Below are 27,556 nucleotides of genomic sequence, written 5' to 3' on the forward strand. Positions count from 1 at the left end.
CACGCATAGCAATAAAAGTTATATTTAAAAACTTATTTTTTTTGGGGGGGGGGGGTTCTAGTTTAGGGCACCCCTTTGGGGGCTTCCCCTAAAGTTGTTGTTTATAGGACTTGCCATTGGGCACACCGTGTTATCCAGGACACATTTAACTATATAGTGCTTCTTATTGACACATTTATAGTTAAATGTGGCTGTCGGCTTTTTGACAGCCATTGGGTCATCACTCTGTGTATTACTCTTGTTCGGTTCAAATGATTTTTATTGAAATTTTTCAGAATTATTACAAACATAAAGTTCGGCCAACTTAACACAACGACCAAAAAAAAAAAAAAAGGTAATACAGAAGTACATATTAATTACTCTTGTGACTGTCTGCATAACGCGGATAGCCACTTCGAATGAGGTCTGTCGGGTTTCATCTGGCGTTGGTTGTTTCACAGGAGTTGAGCAGAGAAAAAAATCCTGCATGTCCATATTTTTCTCCTCTTACCTCTCGTAATTTCAACAGACTTTGCTAGCATAGTTATCTTCTATGAATGGAGCTCAACATTTTGTGAGTCATATAGGGGGCTGTATCATCAGATCATCAATTGTCAGCACACGCAGTTTTTCCTATATCGCATTGCAAGAAATAGAGCTTAGGTGACTCTTCCACCATTGGGTGGAAATTTTCGGGAGAAAGTGTTATACAGGGAGGTGTATTGGATAATGACTATCAACGCAGACACCAGCAGGTTTGAACACGAGGTAAGATGTGCTGGTGCACTATTGATACCTGTTAGCAGTACCTGTGGTTTCCTGTGTTAGTTATTTTGATCTGTTTCCATTGCTTTTATGTTTACTATGTGTTATATTATAGCCTTATTTGATCCTTTTGTCCAGAGTTTTGTAGATGAATATTTTTTATTATATTTAATGTGATTATAAATAAATAAATATATATGTATATATATATATATATATATATATATATATAGATAGATAGATAGATAGATAGATAGATATAGATATATAATTTTTTTTGTATGACTAGAGGTGGCACACACCCAATATGTGTGACTCTGTAATGCACCATATGCATTGTTGATTTTTATGGAATAAAGGGACTCCTGCACTGCATCTATCCTGCACTGGATTTCTCTTTCTCCTCAGATAAAGCAAGGGTATACACATAATCATTTCATTCACATATTTACCACAGAATTACTCAAAAGGTAAGGATAGGAAAGACACATGCAGGCAGACACTTTGCGCCATCCTCTTCATGCATATTTCTAGCAGAAGCACTAGCTTCCTCAGGGGTGTCAATTCTGGGGCTGGGTTAACACTACATCATTTTTGAGTAGGAATCTGCTTTGAAGTTCCGTTCCATTAGGAAATTCCAGTGCAGCAGAATTCCACTGTTGTCAATGGTGATCCGCTGCACAGTGCACTCTACAAAATTTCAGCAGCAGCCGCCCTTTGATTTCATAATGTAAACCCATCCTAAAATTACCCCAACTCAGACCTTATAGAGTATAAAGAAGTCTGTCTTTAAAGGGGTACTCCGCCCCTAGACATCTTATCCCCTATGAAAAGGAGAAGTCTGATCGGGGGGGGGGGGGGGGTATCCCGCCACTGGGGACCCCGCAATTCCTCCTGCAGCACCCCCGTTTCTTAGCTGCACAGAGCCTCCACGCATGATGTCATGAGGGGGTGGAGCCGTGCCATAATGATACTCCATCCCCTGTGTTGCCCATCATCAGCCACAGAGTGATCCTTGCTCTGTGCAGTTAAGAAATGGGGGTTCTGCTGGAGAAATCATGGAAATAATTCCCCCCGATCAGACATTTTATCCCCTATACTTTGGATAAGGGATAAGATATCTACGGGTGGAGCACCCCTTTAAGTATAAATATTAATATTAAATTCATGTTGAAGGTAGCAGCCTGTAATCACAGGTGTTGGTGGCACTACAATGCCCATGACCCTTACTGTGATGTTAGACAACGCAAGTGTAGTGATCCTTAGTATGAAGTTATAGGTGGTACCACATAACTGCATGTCCACCACTCACAAAGTGTCAGGTTTACCAGTACCAGTTGATTGCCTCAAACCAGTTGTTTTTTTTACTTATTATCCTTCAAAATGAGGTTTACTATTAGAATTTTGATAACCCAGGTGATTACAGGTACTACAATTATATTGCATGTTGAGGTCCAAGGGTCTTCCACACTGGATAAACTGTAACTGACAAGCCATATACTAGGACAAAGTACAAAAATGTAAAACAAAAATGGTTATATAAGAGGAAAAGCTTAACCACTATTCTAGTCCTTGTATAATGATAAATAAGGGCTCTACAATGGACCCAGTTTCCTTCTTTCTGGTATTGATTCTTTTTCAGTCTGTCTCTGGAAAGGTGAGTATATTAACGATTACTGCATGTTACTTGTCTTATTACTTGTACCACTTAACTTGTAAAGGTTTGGAAAATAGAAAACTTGGGCTAAATTCACATCTGCATTTAAGATCTGTTCAGTTAGGATCCTCCATGTAGGGGAATTAATCATATTAAAAACTGATGTAAACTGATGCATCCTTTAGTTCACATCGGTCACTATACACTTTAATGTAAAATTTTAAACAGACATTCAAATATATAGTTCTGTGGTCTTCAACCTGCGTACCTCCAGCTGTTGCAAAACTACAATTCCCAGCATGCCCGGACAGCCAACGGCTGTCCGGGCATGCTGGGAGTTGTAGTTTTGCAACAACTGGAGGTCCACAGGTTGAAGACCACTGATATAGTTCATGCCCCATTTCTGTTCAAAAAATGAACAACATTCTGAACTGATGTAAACTAAGATGAACTGGTAATAAAAATGACCCATTAAAATCAATGGGATTAGTTAATTTCTGTTTTTCTGGCTCCTAAACAAAGAATACTAACACAGATGTGGACAACACTTTCTGTTGAGCATACAGCAGCTGAATAAGATTTTTTAATAGAAGTAATTTACAAATCTGAGTACGGAGTACCCCTTTAACTGCTAAGTATTTGATTATTACAACTATGCTCTATTGAATTAGGGTACAAAAAAGGTGTGACAGAAAGTAAATCACTTAATTAATTAATTAATTAACTGATTAGATTTCTTAGATTAATAACACGTCAGATACACTAGCACAATATGGCAGCATATCCTGGCCTGACTGTGGGTCTGATGACCTAAACTGACAACCGTTCAGTTCATCAGACCCGCAAATAAGACTTAATTAATGTTGTAATACAGATATTGTGCTAATGTGAACCCAGCCTATATATTAAAGTGAACACATTGAAGATTTCATAAGAGTACGGCTCAGGCTGGAGTCCTCAGAGGGCTTGTACTATACTTTTATGATGCTGTTATGATCTGTGTTATCTAGGCTCTGTTTGTCAAATGTGATCTCGCAAATGTGATCATTGCCATGGAAACTGGGGGCATAACAAAGAAACCAGGCATGCCATCATTTTTACCTGTTAGGCCAGAGACATATGAAAATTATGCATTTTAATTACGATTTGTGCAATGCAATGTGTGAACACAGCCAGGAGAGTCTGATAGGTGATTAGGTCATCATGTAGTTTATAGAAAGCTGACCCAGGACAGCATTATTTGGTGTCATTGTAGCAAGATCATCACAAATTTAACATAAACTTTCTTAACAGTGTTTTTTGCAGAGTTTAGCTCTAGCTAGTAAAAGTGCAAAGCTGTGCGTTCTTCACTCCCGCTGCGGCACATGCGTCTCCTGGTTATATCGAGCGATTAGTGTTGGGTGCAAATATTCGCATTTCAAATTTTTATCGAGGATTCGCGAATATTGCTAATATATTCGCAATTTATTCAAAATTAGGAATATTCACTTTTTTCCGCACATGCCCATATTCGCATACATGAATATTCGCATATGCGCATATGTGAATATTTGCATATTCCTTCTTTTCACTTATGGGCCAATTAGAATGATGCAAATACACTTGTAAGAGGTTATCAGCAACATCCCTGGCAATCAATAGTAAAGTTACCCACTCCCTCACTATTTTCTTCCTCAAATACGCAAATATGCAAATATTCGCATATGCGAATATAACGAATACACGAAATTTGCGAATATAGGACGAATATTCATCTATATATCCGTGAAATATTGCAAATTTCGAATATGGGCAATGCCGCTCATCACTACTAGCGATCTGAGGGGTCTCAGCATTCAGATACCCTATGTGATAAAAAAAAAAAATCACCGACTTGAGCTATCGTTATTAGTGTACACAAAGTAGGAGTCCCCGAAAACACTAATACTTAACTTTTATTAGATATATTCTTAAAAAAATGGGGAATAATCCCAAAACCACCATCAAAAAAAGGAATTAACCCGATAACGACCATGGACGAGTATAGACGTCCAGGTTGGCGGGCGTTCCCGCACCTGGACGTCTATACTCGTCCATTCTTCTCGTGGGTGCTGCCCAGTGCACCCACGAGATCGAGGCAGGGACTCGGCTGTATCACACAGCCGGGACCCTGCTGCACTGCCAGGACCGAAGTAAACTTCGGTCCCGGCAGTTTTAACCCTTACAGCCGCGGTCGGAAGTGACCGCGGGCTGTAAGTGTTATGACAGAGGGAGGGAGCTCCCTCTGTCACTCCTGCAGCACCCCGCATCGCGATCGCGGGGTGCTGTGTGTAATACGCGGCTGGCCGGGGCCTGCCGCACTGCCGGGAGTGAAGTTCACTTCACTCCCGGCAGTTTAACCCTTACAGCCGCGGTCAGAAGTGACCGCGCGCTGTAAGGAGTTCTGACAGAGGGAGGGGGCTCCCTCTGTCTCTCCTGCAGCACCCCGCATTGCGATCGCGGGGTGCTGCTGCATACCTGGGCAGCCGGGGGTCCTACAAAGACCCCCAGGTCTGCCCTGGGTATTGCCTGCCAGTGAAATATGCTGCCTGCTAGTGAAAACTGGCAGGCAGCATATAACTGCAATGCTTTGGAATACTAAGTATTCCAAAGCATTAAAAAGTGTAAAAATAAATAAATAAAATAAAAGTGTAAAAATAAATAAAAATGTAATACAAGTGTAAAAAAATATATATATATTAAAAATGCATTTATTAAATGAATCTAATAAAAAAAAAAAGCATAATGTGTAGGATCGCATTGGCGGACATCCGCAGCATGTAATATGCTGCGGATGTCCGCCACGTGATCCTACACATTATGCAGCAGTCACGGTAATGAGCTCACTGCTGCGGCTGGGTAGCTTTGTGCGTCCACTCATAGCGGCGGATTTTCCGCCAGCAGTCATGAGCGGACACACTGAGCTACCCAGCCGCAGCAGTAATGGATATCTTCGCCTTGAGCGGGTGCTTATTCCCTCAACATGGCGGATATATCCATCAGGAGCCTTAACTGTCACAGACAGATGCGTTATACTGTCAGCCGACCAGCCAATAACTTGTAGGGGTGCGGTATATAAATGGGGTCACTTGTGGGGGTGGGGGTACTGTTCTGCCCTGAAAGCCAAATGGCGCTCTTCTCCTTCTGAGTCCTACCACGCGGCCAAGGAACCATATATGGCCAAAGCGGGGGTATTTCCGAACATGGGACAAGCAGCTAAATAAAATATAGGGTGCATTTCTTTCAATATCAGAAGTGATGTACAAAAAATATGCCCCCCAAATGATGCATTTGTGAAAAATTGCAATTTTCGAATTTTTAACACTGACTTTGTAATAATTCCTGCTAAAAAACTATGGTGTTAAAATACTCACTGTACCAACTAGCGAATACCTTGAGGGGTCTAGTTTTTAAAATGGGGTCATTTGGGGGGGGGGGTGTTCCTATGTTCTACTACCTTTTAATTTCTGCAAACCTTGCATAGCACATAAAAAAAGATGTACTTTTCAAATTTTCAAAATTTTCAAAATTTCAAGTTAAATTGTTAGGCTTCTAACGAATTTAAAATGTTAATTAAAAACTAAAAAATGACGTCAAAATAAAGTAGACATCTGAAAGTATAAGTTTCATGAACTATTTGGTCAGTAAGTATAAATATATGCAACCAATTAGTGTTAAAATAGCAAAAAATCTTAATTTTTTGTAAAAATTTCATGATTTTTTGCATTGTAAAAAAAAACTACAAATGATATCGGCTTACTTTTACTACGTACATGAAGGACAACTTGTGACAAAAAAACAATGTCAGAATTATCGTGATTGGCAAAACGTTACCAGAGTTATTCTCTAATAAAGACAGACATCCCCGATTTGAAAAAACAGGCCTGGTCTTTCAGGGGCGTACAGGTTTATTTGCATTGGTCCTTAAGGGGTTAAACAAAAACTAGGACCTGATAAATGTCCATATAATCACCAGATAATCAAAAATATAGATATAAAAGTATCCCTATAGGCAACCACGTAGGTCAGAGAATATAATGGTATGTATGACCTCACAATAAAGGATGGGGTATAGGTGGGGAATAAGGGAAAAGGACCTAGGAGGGGTAATAGGCCGTAGTAGATAGTTGGCCGCTACCTGTCGCTTACCCTGTTTCACCCTCTTGCTATACCTATACCTAGGCGGAGTTTACGCCCTGATAAGGGCGGCCCCGCTCTGCAACCTGGTCTATTCTTACTCCTATGTACCCTATAATAGGGAATGGTTAGGAAAAGAACTAACTGTCTCACTGGGGAGCCCTAATTAGCTACAGGGATGGGGATGAAGACCCTTAGCTATGCACTTGTTGATAGGTTTTTAAAGATAGTGAGACATCACCCCAAGAGAGCGAGATAGGGGTGAACAAAACAGAAATGTATATACATATATAGACCGGTCCGGGCTCAGTAACCTATTCTCTCCACTTGTTATATAATATTAAGTATTGAACTGTTACTACTAGCTTGCTATGTATTATATAGTACAAAAATGATATATTTTTGCAATATGCCACAGATATACAGATATCCCTATATGGCACCTAGATTGGATGAGTATAGATTACATCCTTTAAACTATGATCTCCACGTATTTTTATGCATCCTTGATATTATGCTATCAACTGTATGCAAACAGTTGTGATACCAATTCATATATGCATTATCGCTTTTTTTGACCTCATTTGAATAGTGATGGTACCAATTTGATATCTGATTTGAATATATAATACCTCTACTTGTTTTTCCATGTATTGGCTAATTTTGTGGTATTGCTAAAGGCTACACCCCCCCCCCAAATGGTCGATTAGGGTGTGTACCAATATCTGTGGCATATTGCAAAAATATATCATTTTTGTACTATATAATACATAGCAAGCTAGTAGTAACAGTTCGATACTTAATATTATATAACAAGTGGAGAGAATAGGTTACTGAGCCCGGACCGGTCTATATATGTATATACATTTCTGTTTTGTTCACCCCTATCTCGCTCTCTTGGGGTGATGTCTCACTATCTTTAAAAACCTATCAACAAGTGCATAGCTAAGGGTCTTCATCCCCATCACTGTAGCTAATTAGGGCTCCCCAGTGAGACAGTTAGTTCTTTTCCTAACCATTCCCTATTATAGGGTACATAGGAGTAAGAATAGACCAGGTTCCAGAGCGGGGCCGCCCTTATCAGGGCGGAAACTCCGCCTAGGTATAGGTATAGCAAGAGGGTGAAACAGGGTAAGCGACAGGTAGCGGCCAACTATCTACTACGGCCTATTACCCCTCCTAGGTCCTTTTCCCTTATTCCCCACCTATACCCCATCCTTTATTGTGAGGTCATACATACCATTATATTCTCTGACCTACGTGGTTGCCTATAGGGATACTTTTATATCTATATTTTTGATTATCTGGTGATTATATGGACATTTATCAGGTCCTGGTTTTTGTTTAATTCCTTTTTTTGATGGTGGTTTTGGGGTTATTCCCCATTTTTTAAAGAATATATCTAATAAAAGTACCCTATGTGATATGTCAAAAGCTTTTTGACAGTAATGCTTTAAAGGGGTACTCCACCCCTAGACATATTATCCCCCATCCAAAGGATCTGACATCACAAGCCTCTGGTGCTGCATCACATGTTCCCAGCGGCGGGACCCCTGCGATCAGGTATCTTATTTCCTATCCTTTGGATAGGGGATATATCACCGAAAACACACTACAGCAACAACACAAATAATGAAAATGTACAAAAAAACTTTATTGAAAATCCATAATATAAGACCTTGAAAATAATAAGGATTGAGCACAGTGCACATAACTGAATTGATGGCAAGCAGTGCAGGCATAAATATTGGTGTATTTATAAATAAAAAGCTCCAAGAGTTGAAAAAAACATGAGGATAAGAAACAAATTGGTTACCAATGCAGAGCCATGTACCACTTGCACTTACCCCAACATACGTTTCGTGCTAGTGCACTTCGTCAGGGGGCGTGGCAATTCCTAAATAAGGTTCTCTATATATATATATTTGGGCTAACCAATCACAGAGAGCCGCCATGAGATGGACACCCACACTGGCCAACAAGCGTTGTCCCCTCTGGTAAAGCCAGCTGGTCTAATCACACGTACCTATGTATAATGCAGAACCTCCTCCATAAACGCCGGCATATCGGCGTGTAAAGGAGGAAGTGCCCCATGTCATGTTACAGCAAAGTGTCAGAGAGGGCACATACTCACAGTAAGCCCTTTGAAATCAGCGTGTGAGGCCGGAAGTGACTGCGGCCATGTGACCGCATTAGGTCACATGACTGGAGGTACGGAGTGCAGTAGCGAAGCGCATAGAGGAATGAATGGGACGCTGGACCACTCCCTCATGTTTACGTCATGCTGGAGGGGTGGGCATAGTGTGCCAAGCTCCTGTAGCCTGGCAACGGGGGTAAACAGTGAACCCGGTGCATGCGCATGTGTCAAAGTGAAAAGAACTAAAAAAAATACAGTGTTAGTGGTGCGTGATCAAACAGTGAACAGTGAGCACACATGAATAGAGGTGAGTATATACCTACCATATGCTGGACAATGATTGTGATCTGGAATTAGACAATATATACACCTTTGGATAGGGGATAAGATGTCTAGGGGAGGAGTACCCCTTTAAGGTTCCACCACAGCATTTAAATGGGCACTGTCAGATACAAAAACTTTTGATATGTTGTAAAGCATGCAAAACCAATAGGTTTAGCATTTGCTTTCATTACAACATTTTCAGTATTTCATACTGAAAAAGCCAGTCAAACAACTGCCCCCCCTGCCTGCTTGGACATATACTAGTCCTGCTTTGTCCATGCGTCATCACCTTTGTCATGGACACACTTCCTTGATTGACAGCTGTGAGCGCAGGGCTCACAGCTAGAGGAAAAATCCTCCCACTGTTAGCTTGTGTCCCGCTACTGTCAGTGATGACAAGCTGGGAGTTGTAGTTTTGCTAATGCTAGGGGAGATGTGAGCAGACAGCATATTGAGGGAGGGGGCGGAGACCTGCACAGTGAGGCCACGCCCCTCCCTTTGAGAGGAATTCAGACTAGTGAGCTAAATAAAAAGTGTAATAAAAAAATAAAGGTGCTGGACACAAAAATTAGATGTACATGGTCAGGATTAGGTACTGAGTGATATATTAAAAAAAAATTTTTGTTGGATCTGACAGGTACGCTTTAAATTGGTTGCAGGTCTGGACTTAAACCGTGCCATTGCAATAGTTTGATTCTTTCCTTTTTCAGCCATCCTGTTAATAGGTTTGCTGGTGTGCTAGGGATCATTGTCCATGACCCCGTTTTGGCAAATCTTCGCTGTTGGATAGATTAACTCAAATTGGGAAATTTATCAAAACCTGTGATCTGAACCAATCAGATCACTTCTTTTAGTTTTCAGAGGCCTTTTCAAAAATGAAAGAAGCAATCTGATTGGTTGCTATGGGCAACTGGTTGACTTTTCCTCTACAAAAGTTTTGATGAATCTCCCCAATGTGTAAATATTATTTTACTGAGTAGTAGATGCTTAGAACAAACCATTAACAGATGCGGTTGGTAGATTCAAAGTAAGTAAATTTAAATCTTCCTGAGATAAACATATATGTATTCTAAGATAAACAATTCAGATATAATTAATATAAGAGCATATTAGATGGACCAGGTGGTCTTTTTGTGCTCACAATCAAATATGTTTCTATGTAAATGGGGTATTTAATGCTCTATTCACATCCTCTGGAAAAACATTTTAATGTTAAAATTTATCTAGTGCAGAAACATTATAGTTTGACACTAACTATAATCAAACTAATCAGTGTGCAGATCTGCAGAAGATTATACTCAAAATCCCTGTGTGAATATAGTGTTAGAGCATAGCATGTGGACTATACATAAATAACAGGGCCCAAAATGTTATTGACATGGGTCCAAGTGCTGAGACCCCACCGATCACTAGAAAGAAGCAGAAGAGTGCAGCTGAATGTGCTGTGCCCCTTCATCTCTGCTAAAGTGAGCGGCATACAGAATTGTCAGAAGTTCAATAGATTTGCCTTGTAATTCTGTATACCACTCTATTCACTTTAGGAACTAAAGGATAATAATAAACGTTTTTTAGTTAGGGAGCCCATTCACCCAGATCTTTGCTTGTGACGGCTTGACACTAAAATAGTCGCAAATTTCATTACAAATATGTGAAGAACATAAAAGTGCAGACTAGTTGCTATATGCCAACATTGTACACTTTTTTTTTTACCACGACGGAATAAAAGTTACATTTTAACAACAATTTTCCGGTTCCTTGGACTTTGCCACATTGGAATAAGTTGCAACCTGGTGGAGAGTTGCAGGTTCAGCTTGGTTCAGCTAGAAATTCAGTAGAATGTCTTTATTTCCAGAAAAAAAACAACTACGACAAACATTAATATAAATTAACCCCTTAAGGACGAAGGGTGTACAGGTAACCCTTGTGTCCTGGTATTTAAGGATCAATTACAGGGCTTGGAAACCGGTGGGCCCATTTGCTATCAACAGCCAGGACCCAGGGTTAATGCCGGGCATCGCCGATGGGGCTGATGCCCGCCATTAATCCTTTAGACACCGCAATCAAAGTTGATTATGGCGTCTAAATGTGGGAGTTAACGGTGCCTGTTAGCTCGGTGGACCTGATTGGGACATCTGTGGTGAGTGGATGGCAGGAGGGCCCTTAGCTACCTCCTCGCTGTCCAATTGGTGCTCTGAAGCTCTGGCCAACCATGACAGGCTAGCAGGCAATGGCAACAGAGCACCGATAACACTGATCAATAAAGTTAATAAAAGTGAATTAACACCTCCCTAATAAGCATTTTTAATCCCCCCCCCTTTCCCATTTTTTAAATAAAATAATGTAATCAAAAATATACATAATCATATGTGGTACTGCTGCATGTGTAAATGTCAGAACTATTAAAATAGAAGGTTTATTAAATACCAAAGTCCAAAATTGTGCATTTTTGGTCACTTCATAAACCCCCAAAAAATGTATATAAAGTGATCAACAAGTCAAAAACCCATCAAAACAAAAATGGTACCAGTAAAAACTACAGATCACAATGCAAAAAATGAGCCCTCATATAGCCCCATATAGGGAAAAAGTAATAAGGGTCAGAAATGGACAATGTTAAGCATACTAATTTTGGTGCATGTAGTTTTTTTTTAAGTAGTAAAATAAAATAAAACCTACATAAATTGGGTATCCTTGTAATTGTATGGACCAACAGCTTAAACCTACATAAATTGGGTATCATTGTAATCATATGGACCTACAGAATAAAGATAAGGTGTCATTTTTACCGAAAAGTCCACTGCCTAGAAATGGAAACCCACAAAATTTACAAAATGGTGTTTGTTTTTTCAATTTCATCCCACAAATTGGTGATGCAAAAAGCAAACCCACATAGGGGTCTTTAGGTACAAAATGTGATAAAGCGTTCTGATTTTTTAGAAGGGGAGGAGGAAAAAAACAAAGTGCAAAAATGAAAATTGGCCTGGTCCTTAAGGAGTTAAAGGAGTGACAGACTGGTATAAAAAAAAAAAACCTGCTCACAATAGCTTGAAATCTAAAAGGGACAGAAGAAGTTGGTAATAGGAGAGGGTAGAAGCTGCTTATGTTGTTTTCTTGGTAGCAGGGTTATTGCAGGTTGAATCCATCTCTTAGGTTACTTGTGAAGGTCTCGAAGGATGGGGGAGAGTCTGATGCAGAGGAACAATCTTGAAGGTAGTTGTGTGAGGAGCAGACAAGAGTAGAGCACAGAAAGAGGTCTTGTGAGGATTGGAAATGAAATGTGGGGAGGTACTTGAAGATTAAAAGTCTTCATCTGGTGATGCCCCAGTTCACGTTTTGTTTGCCTATGTCTGCTTATAGGCTTTGTACTGTTATTATGCTTGTTTCATGATGAGGGTATGTGTATTTTAAAATGTTTTGGAGGTGGCAGGAGCTGGTTAGGGCTTGGTAAAATGGTTTAAAGGGGCGAAATCAAAGGTTAACCAGGGGCAGCAGACTAGTGGACTAGCAAAAGTGGGGAGCCATTAATGTCATTGATAGTTCTGATCAGTTGGTTTAGTTAAATGGGAGAATGATAAAATCAGTGGAGTTTAAGAAAGTGGAAAGAGGAGGAGGATAAAGCTGATTTACATATCTGGTCGAGATGTTACCTCTCTGCTATCCAGATTTACAGAGATATAAATTGGAGTGTCACCAATGTAAATGTGGTACTGAAAGCCATAGAATTCTATGAGCTGTTCCCGGCCAAAAGTTAACATTGAGATTTGAGCAGCACGGTGGCACAGTGTGTGGTCCTAGGTTCAAAGCCACCAAGGACAACATCTGCAATGTGTTTGTATGTTCTCCCCGTGTTTGTGTGGGCTTCCCCCCCCACACCCAAAACATAATGAAAAGCGAATTTAGATTATGAGCCCCAATGGGGACAGGGACCAATTTGAGTGTCCAGCGTTGTGGAACTTGAGTGTGCTATATAAATAAAGAATGATTATTGAGAAGTGTTGGGGTCCTAGGACAAAACCTTAAGGGACGCCAACAGAGAATGCAAAACAAGGTATTGGTGTTAGAAATTACTTATGTAAGGCACATGGCCTAGATTTACTTAAGCTGAAGAAAAACTGTCTTATTGCCCAGAGCAACCAATTACAGCTTTCATTTTACCAGAGCAATATGAGAAATGAAAGCTGAGCTGGGATTACCGTAGTTGTTATGAGAAAATTAGACAGTTTTGGTAAATCTGGGCACTTTGATGACTTATTCAACATTTTCTGCATTGCACTTACATGATTCGATGTTTCTTATTTTTCAGATTCTTCACGAACAAACAGGTAAGTGAATGCAAGGGATGTATTATGTAACACAATAAACATGCAATAAAATTTACGACTGACAAATATTCTACATTCCTCTCCTTTCAGAAGTCGATGTGGATGGTGGAAAAGACAACGACATATTTGACATCAACCAAGGTTTAAAAGTTCATAAATATTTTCAACGTGGATAGATAGATAGATTATTTTAATGATACACTTACACTTATTTCTTATTCCTTAAGAATTAGAATTGAATCTTTTTGAAGGGGACATCAAACTTCAGGTGAGTTGAAATCTAAATATTTGCCTCTGCTGTAGGAAGAATGATACACGCATTCAATATTCATGTTAGTGACAACCCATTGCCATATGGCCTATTTGAATATATGAACATTATAGAGAGTACCTCTCAGGACCCCAATCTATAAACATTTAGCAGATCAGTCCTTAAAATGTATTAGCTTTTATTTTAATATAATACATTAATGTCTTTAGGGCAATTGAAATAATTTGTGGCAGTGACGTACCTTAGTGGGGTATTCCAGTTAAATACAATTTTTTTCATATCAAGTGGCTCCAGATTTGTAAATGACTTCTATTAAAAAATCTTAACCCTTCTAGTAATTATTAGCTGCTGAAGTTGAGTTGTTCTTTTCTGTCTGACAACAGTGCTCTCTGCTGACAGCTCTGTCTGTCTCAGGAACTGTCCAGAGTAGGAGCAAATTCTTATAGCAGACCTCTCATGCTCTGGACAGTTCCTGAGACAGACAGAGGTGTCAGAAGAGATCACTCTTATTTAATTATCGGGGATCAGTATCGGTGGCCAATACCAGTTCCATACTACTTAGAGGATAGTTAGGGCAGGTTTACAAACACTTTAACTTTGGCAGACAGAAAATTACTCAACTTCAGCAGCTGATAAGTACTGGAAGGGTTAAGATTTTTTAATAGAAGTAATTTACAAATCTGTTTAACTTTCTGGAGCCAGTGGATATGAAAAAATGTTTTTTACTGCAATTCCCCTTTAAAGTCACTCATCACTGCATCACTGAGGTTCAGATGGATATTCACAAGGAGGCACTATGACAGCAGTGGGAGGGCAGATCAGTGCATCTAGGGGGTAAAGTAATGCCCCCAGTGCAAAAAATGCCACCATTAACAAAAAGAAAAATTAAAAAAATTATGTTACACAAAAATAGTGCAGTACAGAGGGATGATTTAGGTAGGATGTTAATCAGTGTCCCCTGCCCTTTTTGCCTGTATCAGCAGGTTAGATTATTCTAACCTACTGACAGTAAAATGAATATAGCACATGAACTATCTTTTAATAAATAACCTGTTCACAGATAGCAAAACTATTTACTAAGAATGTTAATTCTCCAATATTTATGTTTATAATGTTACTAGCGGAGTACCCGGCGTTGCCTGGTTTTTCCTTTCTAATCCTTGTTGGGGAGGAAAATAAACAAAGGAGGAAGCTTTTGACTTCATATCCCGTCCTCATATATTGTTGTCATATCCCAACCCCATATATGGTCCTCATATCCCGTCCTTATATTCTGACCTCCTATCCCGACCTCCTATCCCGACCTCCTATCCTGTCCTTCTATCCCGTCCTTCTATCCCGTCCTCCTATCCAGTCCATCTATCCCGACCTCCTATCCCGACCTCCTATCCCGTCCTCCTATCCCGTTCTCCTATCCCGGTCCTCCTATCCCAGTCTTCCTATCCCGACCTCCTATCCAGTCCTCCTATCTAGTCCTTCTATCCAGTCCATCTATCCCAACCTCCTATCCCTTCCTCCTATCCCAACCTCCTATCCCGTCCTCCTATCCCGGTCCTCCTATCTCGGTCCTCCTATCCCGACCTCCTATCCCGACCTCCTATCCCGACCTGTAATATGTGTACCAGGTATTGAAATATCTCCAGCCATACAGAAGTTATGTGAGAACATACATTTCCCATTGATTTGCATGTGACTTTAAACAAAAACCCTGACACTCACAAATGGGGGTAGATAAGGGTTAAATTAACTATCCTATATTTTAAGAGGACATATAAGTAACATGTGACAAAGTATTATCGATATATCTCCAGCCGTTTGGAAGTTATGTAGTAACATATATTTCCCATAGACTTGAATGGGACTTTAAACATAAGCCCCGCCCCTGGCAAATGGGGGTGAGTAAGGGTTAAATCACCTATCCTATGTTTGTTGTTGACATATAAGTAACATGTGTGCCAAGTTTCATGTTAATATCTTTAGCCGTTTGGAAGTTTTTGTGGAACATACATACATACATACATATATACATACATACACACACACGTTGAGTTTTATATATATACTAGCTGAGTACCCGGCGTATCCCGGTTTTTCCTTCCTCATCCTTGTTGTGGAGGAAAATCAACAAAGGAGGAAGCTTTTGTCTTCATATCCCATCCCCATATAGTGTTGTCATATCCCAACCCAATATCCCGTCTTCATACCCTGTCCTCCTATCACGTCCTCCTATCCCGTCCTCCTATCCCGTCCTCCTATCCCGTCCTCCTATCCCATCCTCCTATTCTGACCTCCTAGCCCATCCTCCTATCCCGTCCTCCTATCCGGTCCTCCTATCCCGACCTCCTATCCTGACCTCCTATCTCCCCCTCCTATCCCGACCTCCTATCTCCACCTCCTATCCCGTCCTCCTATCCCGTCCTCATATCCCGTCCTCCTATGTCCACCTCCTATCCCGACCTCTTATCCCGTCCTCCTATGTCCACCTCCTATCTCAACCTCCTATCCCGTCCTCCTATGCGGTCCTCCTCATCTCTCGACCTCCTATCTCGACCCCCTATCCCGTCCTCCTATCCCATCCTCATATGTCCACTTCCTATCCCGACCTCCTATCCCGACCTCCTATCCTGTCCTCCTATGTCCACCTCCTATCTCAACCTCCTATCCCGTCCTCCTATGCGGTCCTCCTATCTCGACCCCCTATCCCGTCCTCATATGCCGACCTCCTATCCTGACCTCCTTTCTCGACCCTCTATCCCGTCCTCATATCCCGACCTTCTATCCTAACCTCCTATCCCGTCCTCCTATCCCGGTCTTCCTATCCCGTCCTCATATCCCGACCTACTAACTCGACCTCCTATCCCGAACATCCCGTCCTCCTATCTTGACCTCCTATCTCGACCTCCCATCCTGTCCTCATATCCCGACCCGTAATATGTGTACCAGGTATTGAAATGTCTTCAGCCTTACGGAAGTTATGTGAGAACATACATTTCCCATTGATTTGCATGGGACTTTAAACAAAAACCCTGATCCTCACAAATGGGGGTAGATAAGGGTTAAATTAACTATCCTATATTTTAAGTGGACATATAAGTAACATGTGACCAAGTATTATGGAAATATCCCATAATAACCCAGTGGTCTCCAACAGTGGAGACCACTGCAAAACTTCAACTCCAAGCATGCCCTGACAGCCATTGGCTGTCCGGGCATGCTGGGAGTTGAAGTTTTGCAACATCCAAAGGGCCACAGTTGGATACCACTGCTTTAACCAATTAAAATCCCAATCAATATACCATAATGTACATTAACCACCTGTTGACCACCGGTAGATTTTATAAGCCTGGGAGGTTAGCAATTAACTCTGCACGGCCAGAGAGGGTGCCGCCGCTAAAGCAGATAGCTGGCTGTCTCAATGTCTTCCCAATAGCTGTATACACAACATTCAATGAGTGAGTAAGAAGGGGGAGTTTTCTTCTAAACATCTTTTTGTTAAAAAAAAAAATGTAAACACCGTATTTCTATTTTCTCTTTTGTGCAGCCAAATGAAATGAATTCAATTATCGGGGATCAGTATCGGTGGCCAATACCAGTTCCATACTACTTAGAGGATAGTTTGGGTAGGTTTACAAACACTTTAACTTTGGCTGACGATTTCCAGATCATATAAAGTCCAGTATATATTGTATATATAACAAAGACATGAGAACTTCAATTTTTACAGCATATTGAAATTAATGGTACTCCAAATGGTAGTTCTACTTGTAACCTATAGGCACTATGGTAAGCAACTATCACTGGTCAGATGTGAAATGACTACGTATTACTTTAAGGGGGAAATGCAGGATTTGTAAAGGGTCTTTCTTCCATGTATATTGGTGTCTAGTATATAGTGGTAAAATGACCTTGTGTTCCAATTTAGCCTCAATAATATTGATTTTCTATATGAATTACACATTTCGGTAACATCCCTGGCTAATATTTCCATGGAGATGATCTATTTCATATGGGGTATTTAGCAACTAGAACCACATTGATTATCTGGTCACTGGGTGACTTTAACTTAAAGGGGTACTCCACTGGGGAAAAAAAAGTTTTTCAAATAAACTGTTGCCAGAAAGTTAAACAGATTTGTAAATTACTTCTATTTAAACATCTTAACCCTTCCAGCTTCTGTATGTTCCAAAGGAAGTTCTTTTCTTTTTGAATTTCCTTTCTGTCTGACCACAGTGCTCTCTCCTGACACCTCTGTCCATTCTAGGAACTGTCCAGAGTAGCAGCAAAGCCCCATAGCAAACTTATCCTGGTTCAGACAGGTGTCAGCAGAGATCACTATGGTCAGACAGAAAGGAAATTCCAAAAGAAAAGAACTTCCTGTGGAGCATATAGCAGCTGATAAGTACTGGAAGGATTAAGATTTTTTAATAGAAGTAATTTACAAATCTGTTTACATTTCTGGCACCAGAAAAAAAAAAAAAAGTTTTCCAGGGGATTTCCCATTTAAAGATAGCTGGTCCAGATAAACTCTTACCTCATTTATAATGAAACACATTCAAACCACTCAAACATGGCTACCATTTTTATGTTTAAAATCTAAAAACTCTTTTTTGCAGAAATAAATGCTAAAGCACTTGTCTTGGAAGCCTTTGAGCGTTACCGATTGAAATCCTGTATTGACTTCAAACCTTGGGAGGGAGAGCCAAATTACATCTCTGTGTTCAAGGAAAGTGGGTATGGAAATATTTTAGACTAGTCACTCAAAAACAAAGGTGTGAAGAATATTGTTATCTTGCTCACAATGTATCATTTATTATGTTGAAGCTATGTTCACACTGTTTTTAGAATTTTTTGTAGCTGTACAAAAATCAGCCATTTTTCTAAAAAGCTATTTAACCCCTTCATGACCCAGCCCATTTTCACCTTCATGACCTGGGCATTTTTTGAAAATCTGACCACTGTCACTTTAAACATTAATAACTTTGGAATGCTTTTACTTATCATTCTGATTCCGAGATTGTTTTTTCGTGACATATTCTACTTTATTTTATCGGTAAAATTTCACTGATATTTGTATCCTTTCTTGGTAAAAAATCAAAAAATGTCATGAAAATTTTGAAAATTTAGCATTTTTCTAACTTTGAAAGTCTCTGCTTGAAAGGAAAATGGATATTCCAAATAAATTACATATTGATTCACATATACAATATGTCTACTTTGTGTTTGCATTAAAAAATTGACAAGTTTTTACTTTTGGAAGACATCAGAGGGCTTCAAAGTTCCGCAGCAATTTTCCAATTTTTCTCAAGATTTTCAAAATCGTAATTTTTCAGGGCCCAGTTCAGGTTGGAAGTGGATTTTAAGGATCTTCATATTAGAAATACCCCATAAATGACCCCATTATAAAAACTGCACCCCCCAAAGTATTCAAAATGACATTCAGTAAGTGTTTTAACCCTTTAGGTGTTTCACAGGAATAGCAGCAAAGTGAAGGAGAAAATTCTAAATCTTCATTTTTTACACTCGCATTTTCTTGTAGACCCAATTTTTTAATTTTTACAAGGGGTAAAAGGAGAGAAATCACCCTAAAATTTGTAACCCAATTTCTCTCGAGTAAGGAAATACCTCATATGCGTATGTAAAATGTTCGGTGGGCGCAGTAGAGGGCTCAGAAGGGAAGGAGCGACAATGGGATTTTGGAGAGTGAGTTTTTCTGAAAGGGTTTTTGGGGGGCATGTCCCATTTAGGAAGCCCCTATGGTGCCAGAACAGTGGACCCCCCCACATGTGACCCCATTTTGGAAACTATACCCCTCATGGAATGTAATAAGGGGTGCAGTGAGTATTTACACCCCACTGGCGTTTGACAGATATTTGAAACGGTGGACTGTGCAAATCAAAAATTTTATTTTTCATTTTCACAGACCACTGTTCCAAAAATCTGTCATACACCAGTGGGGTGTAAATGCTCACTGCACCCCTTATTACATTCTGTGAGGGGTGTAGTTTCCAAAATGGGGTCACATATGGATATTTATTGTTTTGCGTTTGTCATAACTGCTGTAACAATCAGCCACCCCTGTGCAAATCGCCTCAAATGTACATGGTGCACTCTCCCTTCTGGGCCTTGTTGTGCACCCCCAGAGCACTTTGCTCCCACATATGGGGTATCTCCGTACTCAGGAGAAATTGTGTTACAAATTTAGAGGGTCTTTTTTCCCTTTTACCTCTTGTGAAAATGAAAAGTATAGGGCAACACCAGCATGTCAGTGTAAAAAATTTATTTTTTTACACTAACATGCTGGTGTAGACCCCAACTTCACCTTTTCATAAGGGGTTAAAGAAGAAAAAGCCCCCCAAAATTTGTAAGGCAATTTCTCCCGAGTATGGCGATACCCCATATGTGTCCCAAAACTGTTGCCCTGAAATACGACAGGGCTCCAAAGTGAGAGAGCGCCATGCGCATTTGAGGCCTGAATTAGGGATTTGCATAGGGGTGGACATAGGGGTATTCTACGCCAGTGATTCCCAAACAGGGTGTCTCCAGCTGTTGCAAAACTCCCAGCATGCCTGGACAGTCAATGGCTGTCCGGCAATACTGGGAGTTATTATTTTGCAACAGCTGGAGGCTCCGTTTTGGAAACAGTAGCGTACCAGACGTTTTTCATTTTTTGGGGGGAGGGGGGCTGTGTAGGGGTATGTGTATATGTAGTGTTTTTACTTTTTATTTTAGGTTAGTGTCAGTGTAGTGTAGTGTTTTTAGGATACAGTCACATGGGCAGAGGTTCACAGCAAGTTTGCCGCTGGAAGTTTGAGCTGCAGCGCAAAATTTGCGCCATCTCAAACTTGCAGCACTCACTGTAAACCTCCGCCCATGTGAGTGTACCCTGTACATTCACATTGGGGGGAGGGGGCAAACATCCAGCTGTTGCAAACTCCGAGCATGCCCTTTGGCTGTCCGTGCATGCTGGGAGTTTTAGTTTTGCAACAGCTGGAGGAACACTGGTTTGGAAACACTAAGTTAAGTAATAAACTTTCAAGTGTTTTGCAACCAAACTTAGTGTTTCCAAACCAGTGTGCCTCCAGCTGTTGCAAAACTACAACTCCCAGCATGCATGGTCTGTCAGTGCATGCTGGGAGTTATAGTTTTGCAACAATTGCAACAGCTGGAGGCACTGAGGTAGGAAACGGACAATGTTTCCCAACTAGTGTGCCTCCAGATGTTGCAAAACTGCAACTCCCAGCATGCCCAGACTGCCAAGGCATGCTGGAAGTTGTAGTTCGGCAATATCTGAAGGATCAGATGTTGCCGAACTACAACTTCCAGCATGCTTGGGCAGTCTGGGCATGCTGGGAGTTGTAGTTTTGCAACATCTGGAGGTCCACAGTTTGGAGACCACTGTATAATGGTCTCCAATCTGTGCTCTTCCAGATGTTAGAGAACTACAACTCCCAGCATGCCTGGACAGACTGAGCATGCTGAGATTTGTAGTTTTGCAACATCTGGAAGAGCACAGATTGGAGACCATTATACAGTGGTCTCCAAACTGTGGACCTCCAGATGTTGCAAAACTACAACTCCCAGCATGCCCAGAAAGCCAAAGGCTGTCTGGGCATGCTGGGAGTTGCAGTTTTGAAACTCTCAGAGGCAGCAGTGAGATCGCTTTACGGCGATCTCACTGCTGCCAATGAAGATGCTGCACTGCTGCCGGAAACTCACCTCCGGGACGCAGCGCCGCCGGGACCGCCTGGAGGACGTCGGGACCGCACGGAGGACGCCGGGACCGCTCGGGACACCGCTCCGACGGGTAAGTGATGCCGGGGGACGGGTCAGGGACACTTAGCAGAGCGGTGTGTGTCCCGATCCCCATGATCCGGACTCACACACCGCGCTGCTAAGTATTCTGATAGTGAAACGCTGCTATCAGCTAGTCAGATTTGAACAGCTGATAGCAGCGATCGCTGGGGGGGGTGGGGGACGAAACCCCCCGTGGTCGCACGGTAAGATGGCTGGCTATCAGTGATAGCCACCATCTTTCCGGGCGCTGCGGGATGCCGCGAGTAGCGGCAGTAATGTCCATGACGTACCTGTATGTCATGGGTCGGGAACACCTTGCCACCCATGACGTACAGGTATGTCATAGGTCGGGAAGGGGTTAATACAAATTGGTTGAAAATCAGCTCTCATTATTTAACAGATGTTGAAATTACAGCCATTTTTATAAACCATTTTTCCATAGACTTAACAGTATTTCGGCCTTAGACCTCTTATCCCCTATCCAAAAGATAGGGAATAAAATGTCTGATCGTCGGGGTTTCTTAGCCGCAATCTCTGTACTGGGCACTACTACCGAGACGGAGACGGGACATCACAGAATGCCAGGTGCTGCACGCTTTGGATAGAGGATAAGATGTCTAAGGCCGGAATACCCCTTTAATGTAACACAGTCTTAGAGGGGGGAAAAAAACAGACAATGTTTAAACCAGAAATCAGGCATTTTTTATGGTTCAAAGACATCTGATTTTACTGTAAACATAGCCTTAAAAAAGTATTCCCATCTCAGCTTATCTCTTATCCATAGGAAAGGAGATAACAAGCTGATTGGTGTGGGTCTGACTGCTGGAAACACCGACAAATAAAGAGGGAATGTAGTGGTGGTCCATGCAGGCAATTATCGGGGATCAGTATCAATTATTTCCCTGCTCTTGAGATCAGCGGGGGTCCCAGCGGTTTAACCCCCACCAATCAGCTTGTGTTCCTATGGATAGAGAATAAAAAGCTTATTTCACATTTTTACATACAGTAATGCTTTCACTTGTTTACATCAAAATTAACAAAGGGCATTGATCTAAAGACAGTTTGTTTATTTACCCTGTAGATGTTGGTCATATATTGGAAATTTACGGAGAGGAAAACAGCAACTTTCTCTTGGAGCAAACTGTGACAGACTGGCTACAATTCAGCATGAGTTCCTCCATTCTTTGGGATTCTGGCATGAGCAGTCACGTAGTGACAGGGACGATTATGTCATTATAGAGTGGGATAGGATTCAAAGTGGTAAGAAGAACACATCTCAATTGAGCGACAGTGCTCCATAGAGAGCTATGGCTCCTTCATTATTATAAAGTGATGGCATATCCTAGACCTATGTTAGCACTTGCCCTAACTGCATTACCCCTTTAGGGGGGTGTGATAATGAGCTAAGCTCATTCCTAAAATACATTTTAAACTGTGATAACACTATGGTAGCATGTTTAACAAATAATCATTGGTTTATTTTTACAGGAACGCAAGGCAATTTCAATAAATATAACGACACGCGGTCCAATTCCTTAAATGTCCCGTATGACTACACATCAGTTATGCACTACAGTAAGACTGCCTTCCGGATTGGCACCGAACCAACTATTGTAACTCGCATAGAAGCTTTTAGTGATGTGATTGGACAAAGAATCGATTTCAGTGACTACGATCTGGAAAAGCTTAATAAGTTGTACAACTGCAGTAAGTTTCTAGACTTAACAAGTATGGCTTCATAAATAGAATAGAATATAGAACACAATAGTAAACCGGGCACAACAGCCCATCATTTATGGGAATATTCATTGTTCCGTCTATTTCTTATGTTAATTATTTCATATTCTCTTTAACAACCACGCAGAAGGCAAAAGAGCTGATCAATGTAATTCAAACCAAACAAATATTTTCTAAATATTTTTCTAAATATTTCTAGAAATACAGTGATCCCTCGACTTATGATGGCCCCGACATATGATCATTTCAACATATGATGGCCTCTCAGAGCCCATCGTATGTTCAAGGCAGCCTCGACATATGATGCTGCTGTGTGTCGGGGCCATCGTACAAACAGCTATCTGACAGCGCTGACAACTTCAGCAAATGACAGATAGTTGTATAATGTGCCCCGTGTGCCCCGTTCTGCCTCCTGTTACTCACATGCTGTCCTGCTAACTCACAGAGGCTTCCACTGTGAGCTCTGTGTAAGCCCCGCCCCCCAGTGCCGCCATAGCCAATAGCCTGCAGCATCTTGCTGCAGGCATCCAATGAGCTGCTCCCCTTCCTTTCCTATAGAGCTGTAGTTGGCAGGATGGTAATGGAGGACATTCTGTCCCCCCTGAAGTATTTAAAGAACTGTACAGTACTGTATGCGATGTCACACATCACATACAATACATAGACACACTATACACCCCATACATCAATGTTTCCCTATCAGTGTGCCTCCAGCTGTTGCAAAACTATAACTCCCAGCATGCCCAGACAGTCAATGGCTGTACATGCATGCTGGGAGTTGTAGTTGTGCAACAACTGGAGGCACCCTGGTTTGTTAAACAATCCCCATACACTCCACATACAATGGTCATCCCAGAACCAATTGGCAGTTTCCCATAGAGATATGTATTCAACATACAATGGTTCCGAGGCCCCAGAACCAATTACTATTTTTACATAGACATATGTACTCGACATATGATGGTTTCAACATATGATGGTTCTCCTGGAACCAATTAATATCATATGTTGAGGGACCACTGTACAGTGATAACAGGCATACAATATTCAGTTGTATGTACTTAGTTTCAGGTTTTTTACAGGAGCCTCTCCCAGACCTGTGTTACTTCCCACAAGCCCCATCCTTCTCACACTTCCAGCCATCTATCTGGTAACTTCCTCCCCCTGCTCGCACAAGGAGTACTGTATTGCTTCCGTATCTACTTTTAGCACTGTCAGGGTGTTAGTCTTGTTTCTGCAGACCTGTAAGAGCATCAACTGGTTGCTAGATGACAGAACTGGACTTTAACTATAAGAGTTGCCTTAACTGGGTCCTTAACTGTGGTTTTTAGAACTTGGATACCCACAGGTATTACAATAGAGCCAAAAAAAAAAAGGCAGACCACACAAACATGTACAAATACTGGATGGTAAAAAGAGTGAGATTGGCAGCTTAACTTTAGATGACTCTAAGTGGAAATAAATTGAATGATAATACAACGCAAAAATAATGATGGCAGCCAGCAATGAAACAAAAGGTGATAAACAAATTAAAGTCCTGTCCCTAAACTTTCCCTAAACTCTAGGCTAGAAAAAGACACCACTAAACCTCACTGCTCATGCAATATCAATGCAGTAGCCCTAGACTTTAAAGTGGTACACCGGTGGGAAACTTTTTTTTTTTTAATCAACTGGTGCCAGAAAGTTAAACAGATTTGTACATTACTTCTATTAAAAATTCTTATTCCTCCCAATACTTATTAGAAGCTGTATACTACAGAGAAAATTGTCCAGAGCAGTTCCTGACATGGATAGAGGTGTCAGAAGAGAGCACTTTGGTCATGACAGAAAAGAAATCCCCCAAAAAAAGAATTTCCTCTGTAGTACACAGACGCAAATAAGTACTGGAAGGATTAAGATTTTTTTAATAGAAGTAATTTACAAATCTATTTAACTTTCTGGCACCAGTTGATAAAAAAATAATAATAATAATAAATAAAATATAGCCACACCTCAAGAATATCACAGATGTTTCCAGTTACTTTCATTGTGTACCCAGCAGGGTGGTATTCTTGAAGTGTGGCTATATTTTATTTTAGATTATTTATCATTTTTGATTGGTGGGGATAGATCTATTAGCCACATTAAACCTCGGATACCTGGTTGTGAGCTGCACAGTTATTCTATTTATTAGATTTGTAAATTACTTCTATTTAAAAATCTTAATTCTTCCAGTACTTATCAGCTGCTGTATACAAGAGAGGAAGTTATTTTATTTTTGAATTTCTTCTCTGTCTGACCACAGTGCTCTCTGCTGACACCTCTGTCTATATCAGGAACTGTCCAGAGCAGGAGCAAATCCCCATAGCAAACCTATCCTGCTCTGGACAGTTCCTGACATTGACAGAGGTGTCAGCAGAGAGCACTGTGGTCAGACAGAAAAGAAATTCAAAAAGAAAATAATTTCCTCTGTAGTATACAGCAGCTTATAAGTACTGGAAGGGTTTAGATTTTTAAATAGAAGTATTTTACAAATCTGTTTAACTTTCTGGCACCAATAGTTTTCCACCGGAGTACCCCTTTCCTTATTCAACCACAGCAGCTTCTCCAAACAACTGTTTGGTAGGGGTGCCAAAAGCTAGACCACCACCAATCTAACATTGACAGTCTGTTCTGAGGATAGGACAGTAGTCTTAAAAGCCCAGTTATTTCCATTTCAATTAAAGAGGTACTCCGCCCCTGGCATCTTATCCCCTATCCAAAGGATAGGGGATAAGATGTTAGATCGCCGCGGTCCCGTTGCTGGGGACCCCGGGGATCGCCGCTCTGTGAGTTCGCTCTGTGCGTAATGACAGGCGATACAGGGGCCGGAGCAGCGTGATGTCATGGCTCCGCCCCTCATGACATCACGGCCCGTCCCCTTAATGCAAGTCTATGGCAGGGGGCGTGACGACCACCACGCCTCCCATAGACTTGTATTGACGGGGGCGGGCCGGGACGTCACGAGGGGCGGAGCCGTGGCGTAACAATGCTCCGGCCCTTGTATTACCCGTCATTACGTGCAGAGCGATCTCGCACTGCGCAGTAATGATAGCGGGGTGCTGCAGCAGCGATCCCCGGGGTCCCCAGCAGCCGGACCCCAGCGATCTGACATCGTATCCCCTATCCTTTGGATAGGGGAAAAGATGTCTAGGGGCAGAGTTCCCCTTTAAGAATGTTACATTTAAAAGGACAGCTGTATACTACAAGAATTACTGTGTTAGATAGCCACTAACTTAAATTTTTTGACTGACCTGACACAGCACTAACTTTATTGCACTTTTCTTGTTTAGCTACATTCATCAGTTTCTTGGACACATGTGATTTTGAATATAACAACATCTGTGGAATGATACAAGGTACAGGAGATAGTGAAGATTGGCACCATGTTCTTCAAGCAACTAATGGCCCCAGCACTGATCACAGTAACATGGGGGAATGTAAAGGTAAGCAACTTCTTATCTGCTTAAGCGATTTATTGCTGCTATATTTGACTTTATGTCTTGCTTAAATGATATGAACTCACGACCCTTGTTATATAGCAGTGCTTGAACTACACAATTATATACATAGGGCTCATCTCGAACGGTGCCAACAGAGTTATCTCTGTCCACTGTCAGTGAAATGTCCACACGGAAAATTGCCATGTGCACATTACACTGTGTGAACATAGCCCAAGGGTGGCCGCAGGCAGGCAGAACAGTTTTCTCTTCAGCTCTGTGCAGGGAATTTAGAGTTCTGTATTAGAAAAAACATTCTCATCCAATCTTGTTTTAAAACACCTTGTCCAAGAAATAAAATATCTGATATTCTTACAAGTGAATGTTTTCAACCCCTTTCCCATAGATAGTGGCTATTTTATGCACTTTAACACAAGAACACTGAATGTTGGGGCTAATGCATTGCTTGAAAGTCGACTTTATTACCCAAAAAGAGGATTTCAATGCCTGGAATTCTTTTATTACCACAATGGCCATGAAAGTGACAAACTCAACATCTGGATCCGGGAATACACTGAAGACTTTCCAAATGGCACATTGAGCTTCATCTCCACTGTCAATGGTTAGTGACCTTCAACAACTGCCTTTCCATTGTTGTGTTAAAATGAGAAAACAATTGTAAGATTACAAAAAAAAGTTTAAAGACACAGGGCCCGAGAAGCAGGGAGAAAGCGGGGCCCAGGCTCCTTACATGACACTGCGCTCAGTGTATCACCGTACGAGGCGGAACACCACTGCGGCCGGCAATAAGCTGAATTTTTTTCTTGTCAGTGTTGTATCTGTCTGAAAAAACTTCCATATTCCTCCTTGTAAAATTGGAGTCATATGAATTTACAGTGTAGCCCTACAGGTGTCCTAATGTATATTATGGCTCCAACCAATTTGGATTCTACATCG

General features: G+C 41.2%; 1 protein-coding gene across 1 annotated transcript in view; it reads left to right on the forward strand.

The window, feature by feature from the left end:
• Positions 1-708: 708 nt before the first annotated feature.
• LOC130274572 (meprin A subunit beta-like) overlaps positions 709-27,556 on the forward strand; it is a 46,375-nt gene continuing 19,527 nt past the window's right edge. Inside the window, exons 1-12 of the mRNA XM_056523007.1 lie at positions 709-747; positions 2,387-2,401; positions 10,009-10,044; positions 13,321-13,339; positions 13,430-13,480; positions 13,567-13,607; positions 17,152-17,230; positions 18,224-18,341; positions 22,486-22,664; positions 22,893-23,111; positions 26,453-26,605; positions 27,006-27,221. Of these exons, the coding sequence (XP_056378982.1) occupies positions 709-747; positions 2,387-2,401; positions 10,009-10,044; positions 13,321-13,339; positions 13,430-13,480; positions 13,567-13,607; positions 17,152-17,230; positions 18,224-18,341; positions 22,486-22,664; positions 22,893-23,111; positions 26,453-26,605; positions 27,006-27,221 (1,165 nt within the window). The remainder of the gene's footprint in view (positions 748-2,386; positions 2,402-10,008; positions 10,045-13,320; positions 13,340-13,429; positions 13,481-13,566; positions 13,608-17,151; positions 17,231-18,223; positions 18,342-22,485; positions 22,665-22,892; positions 23,112-26,452; positions 26,606-27,005; positions 27,222-27,556) is intronic.

This window comes from Hyla sarda, chromosome 5, assembly GCF_029499605.1.
Source record: "Hyla sarda isolate aHylSar1 chromosome 5, aHylSar1.hap1, whole genome shotgun sequence".
Taxonomy (NCBI): Eukaryota; Metazoa; Chordata; class Amphibia; order Anura; family Hylidae; genus Hyla; species Hyla sarda.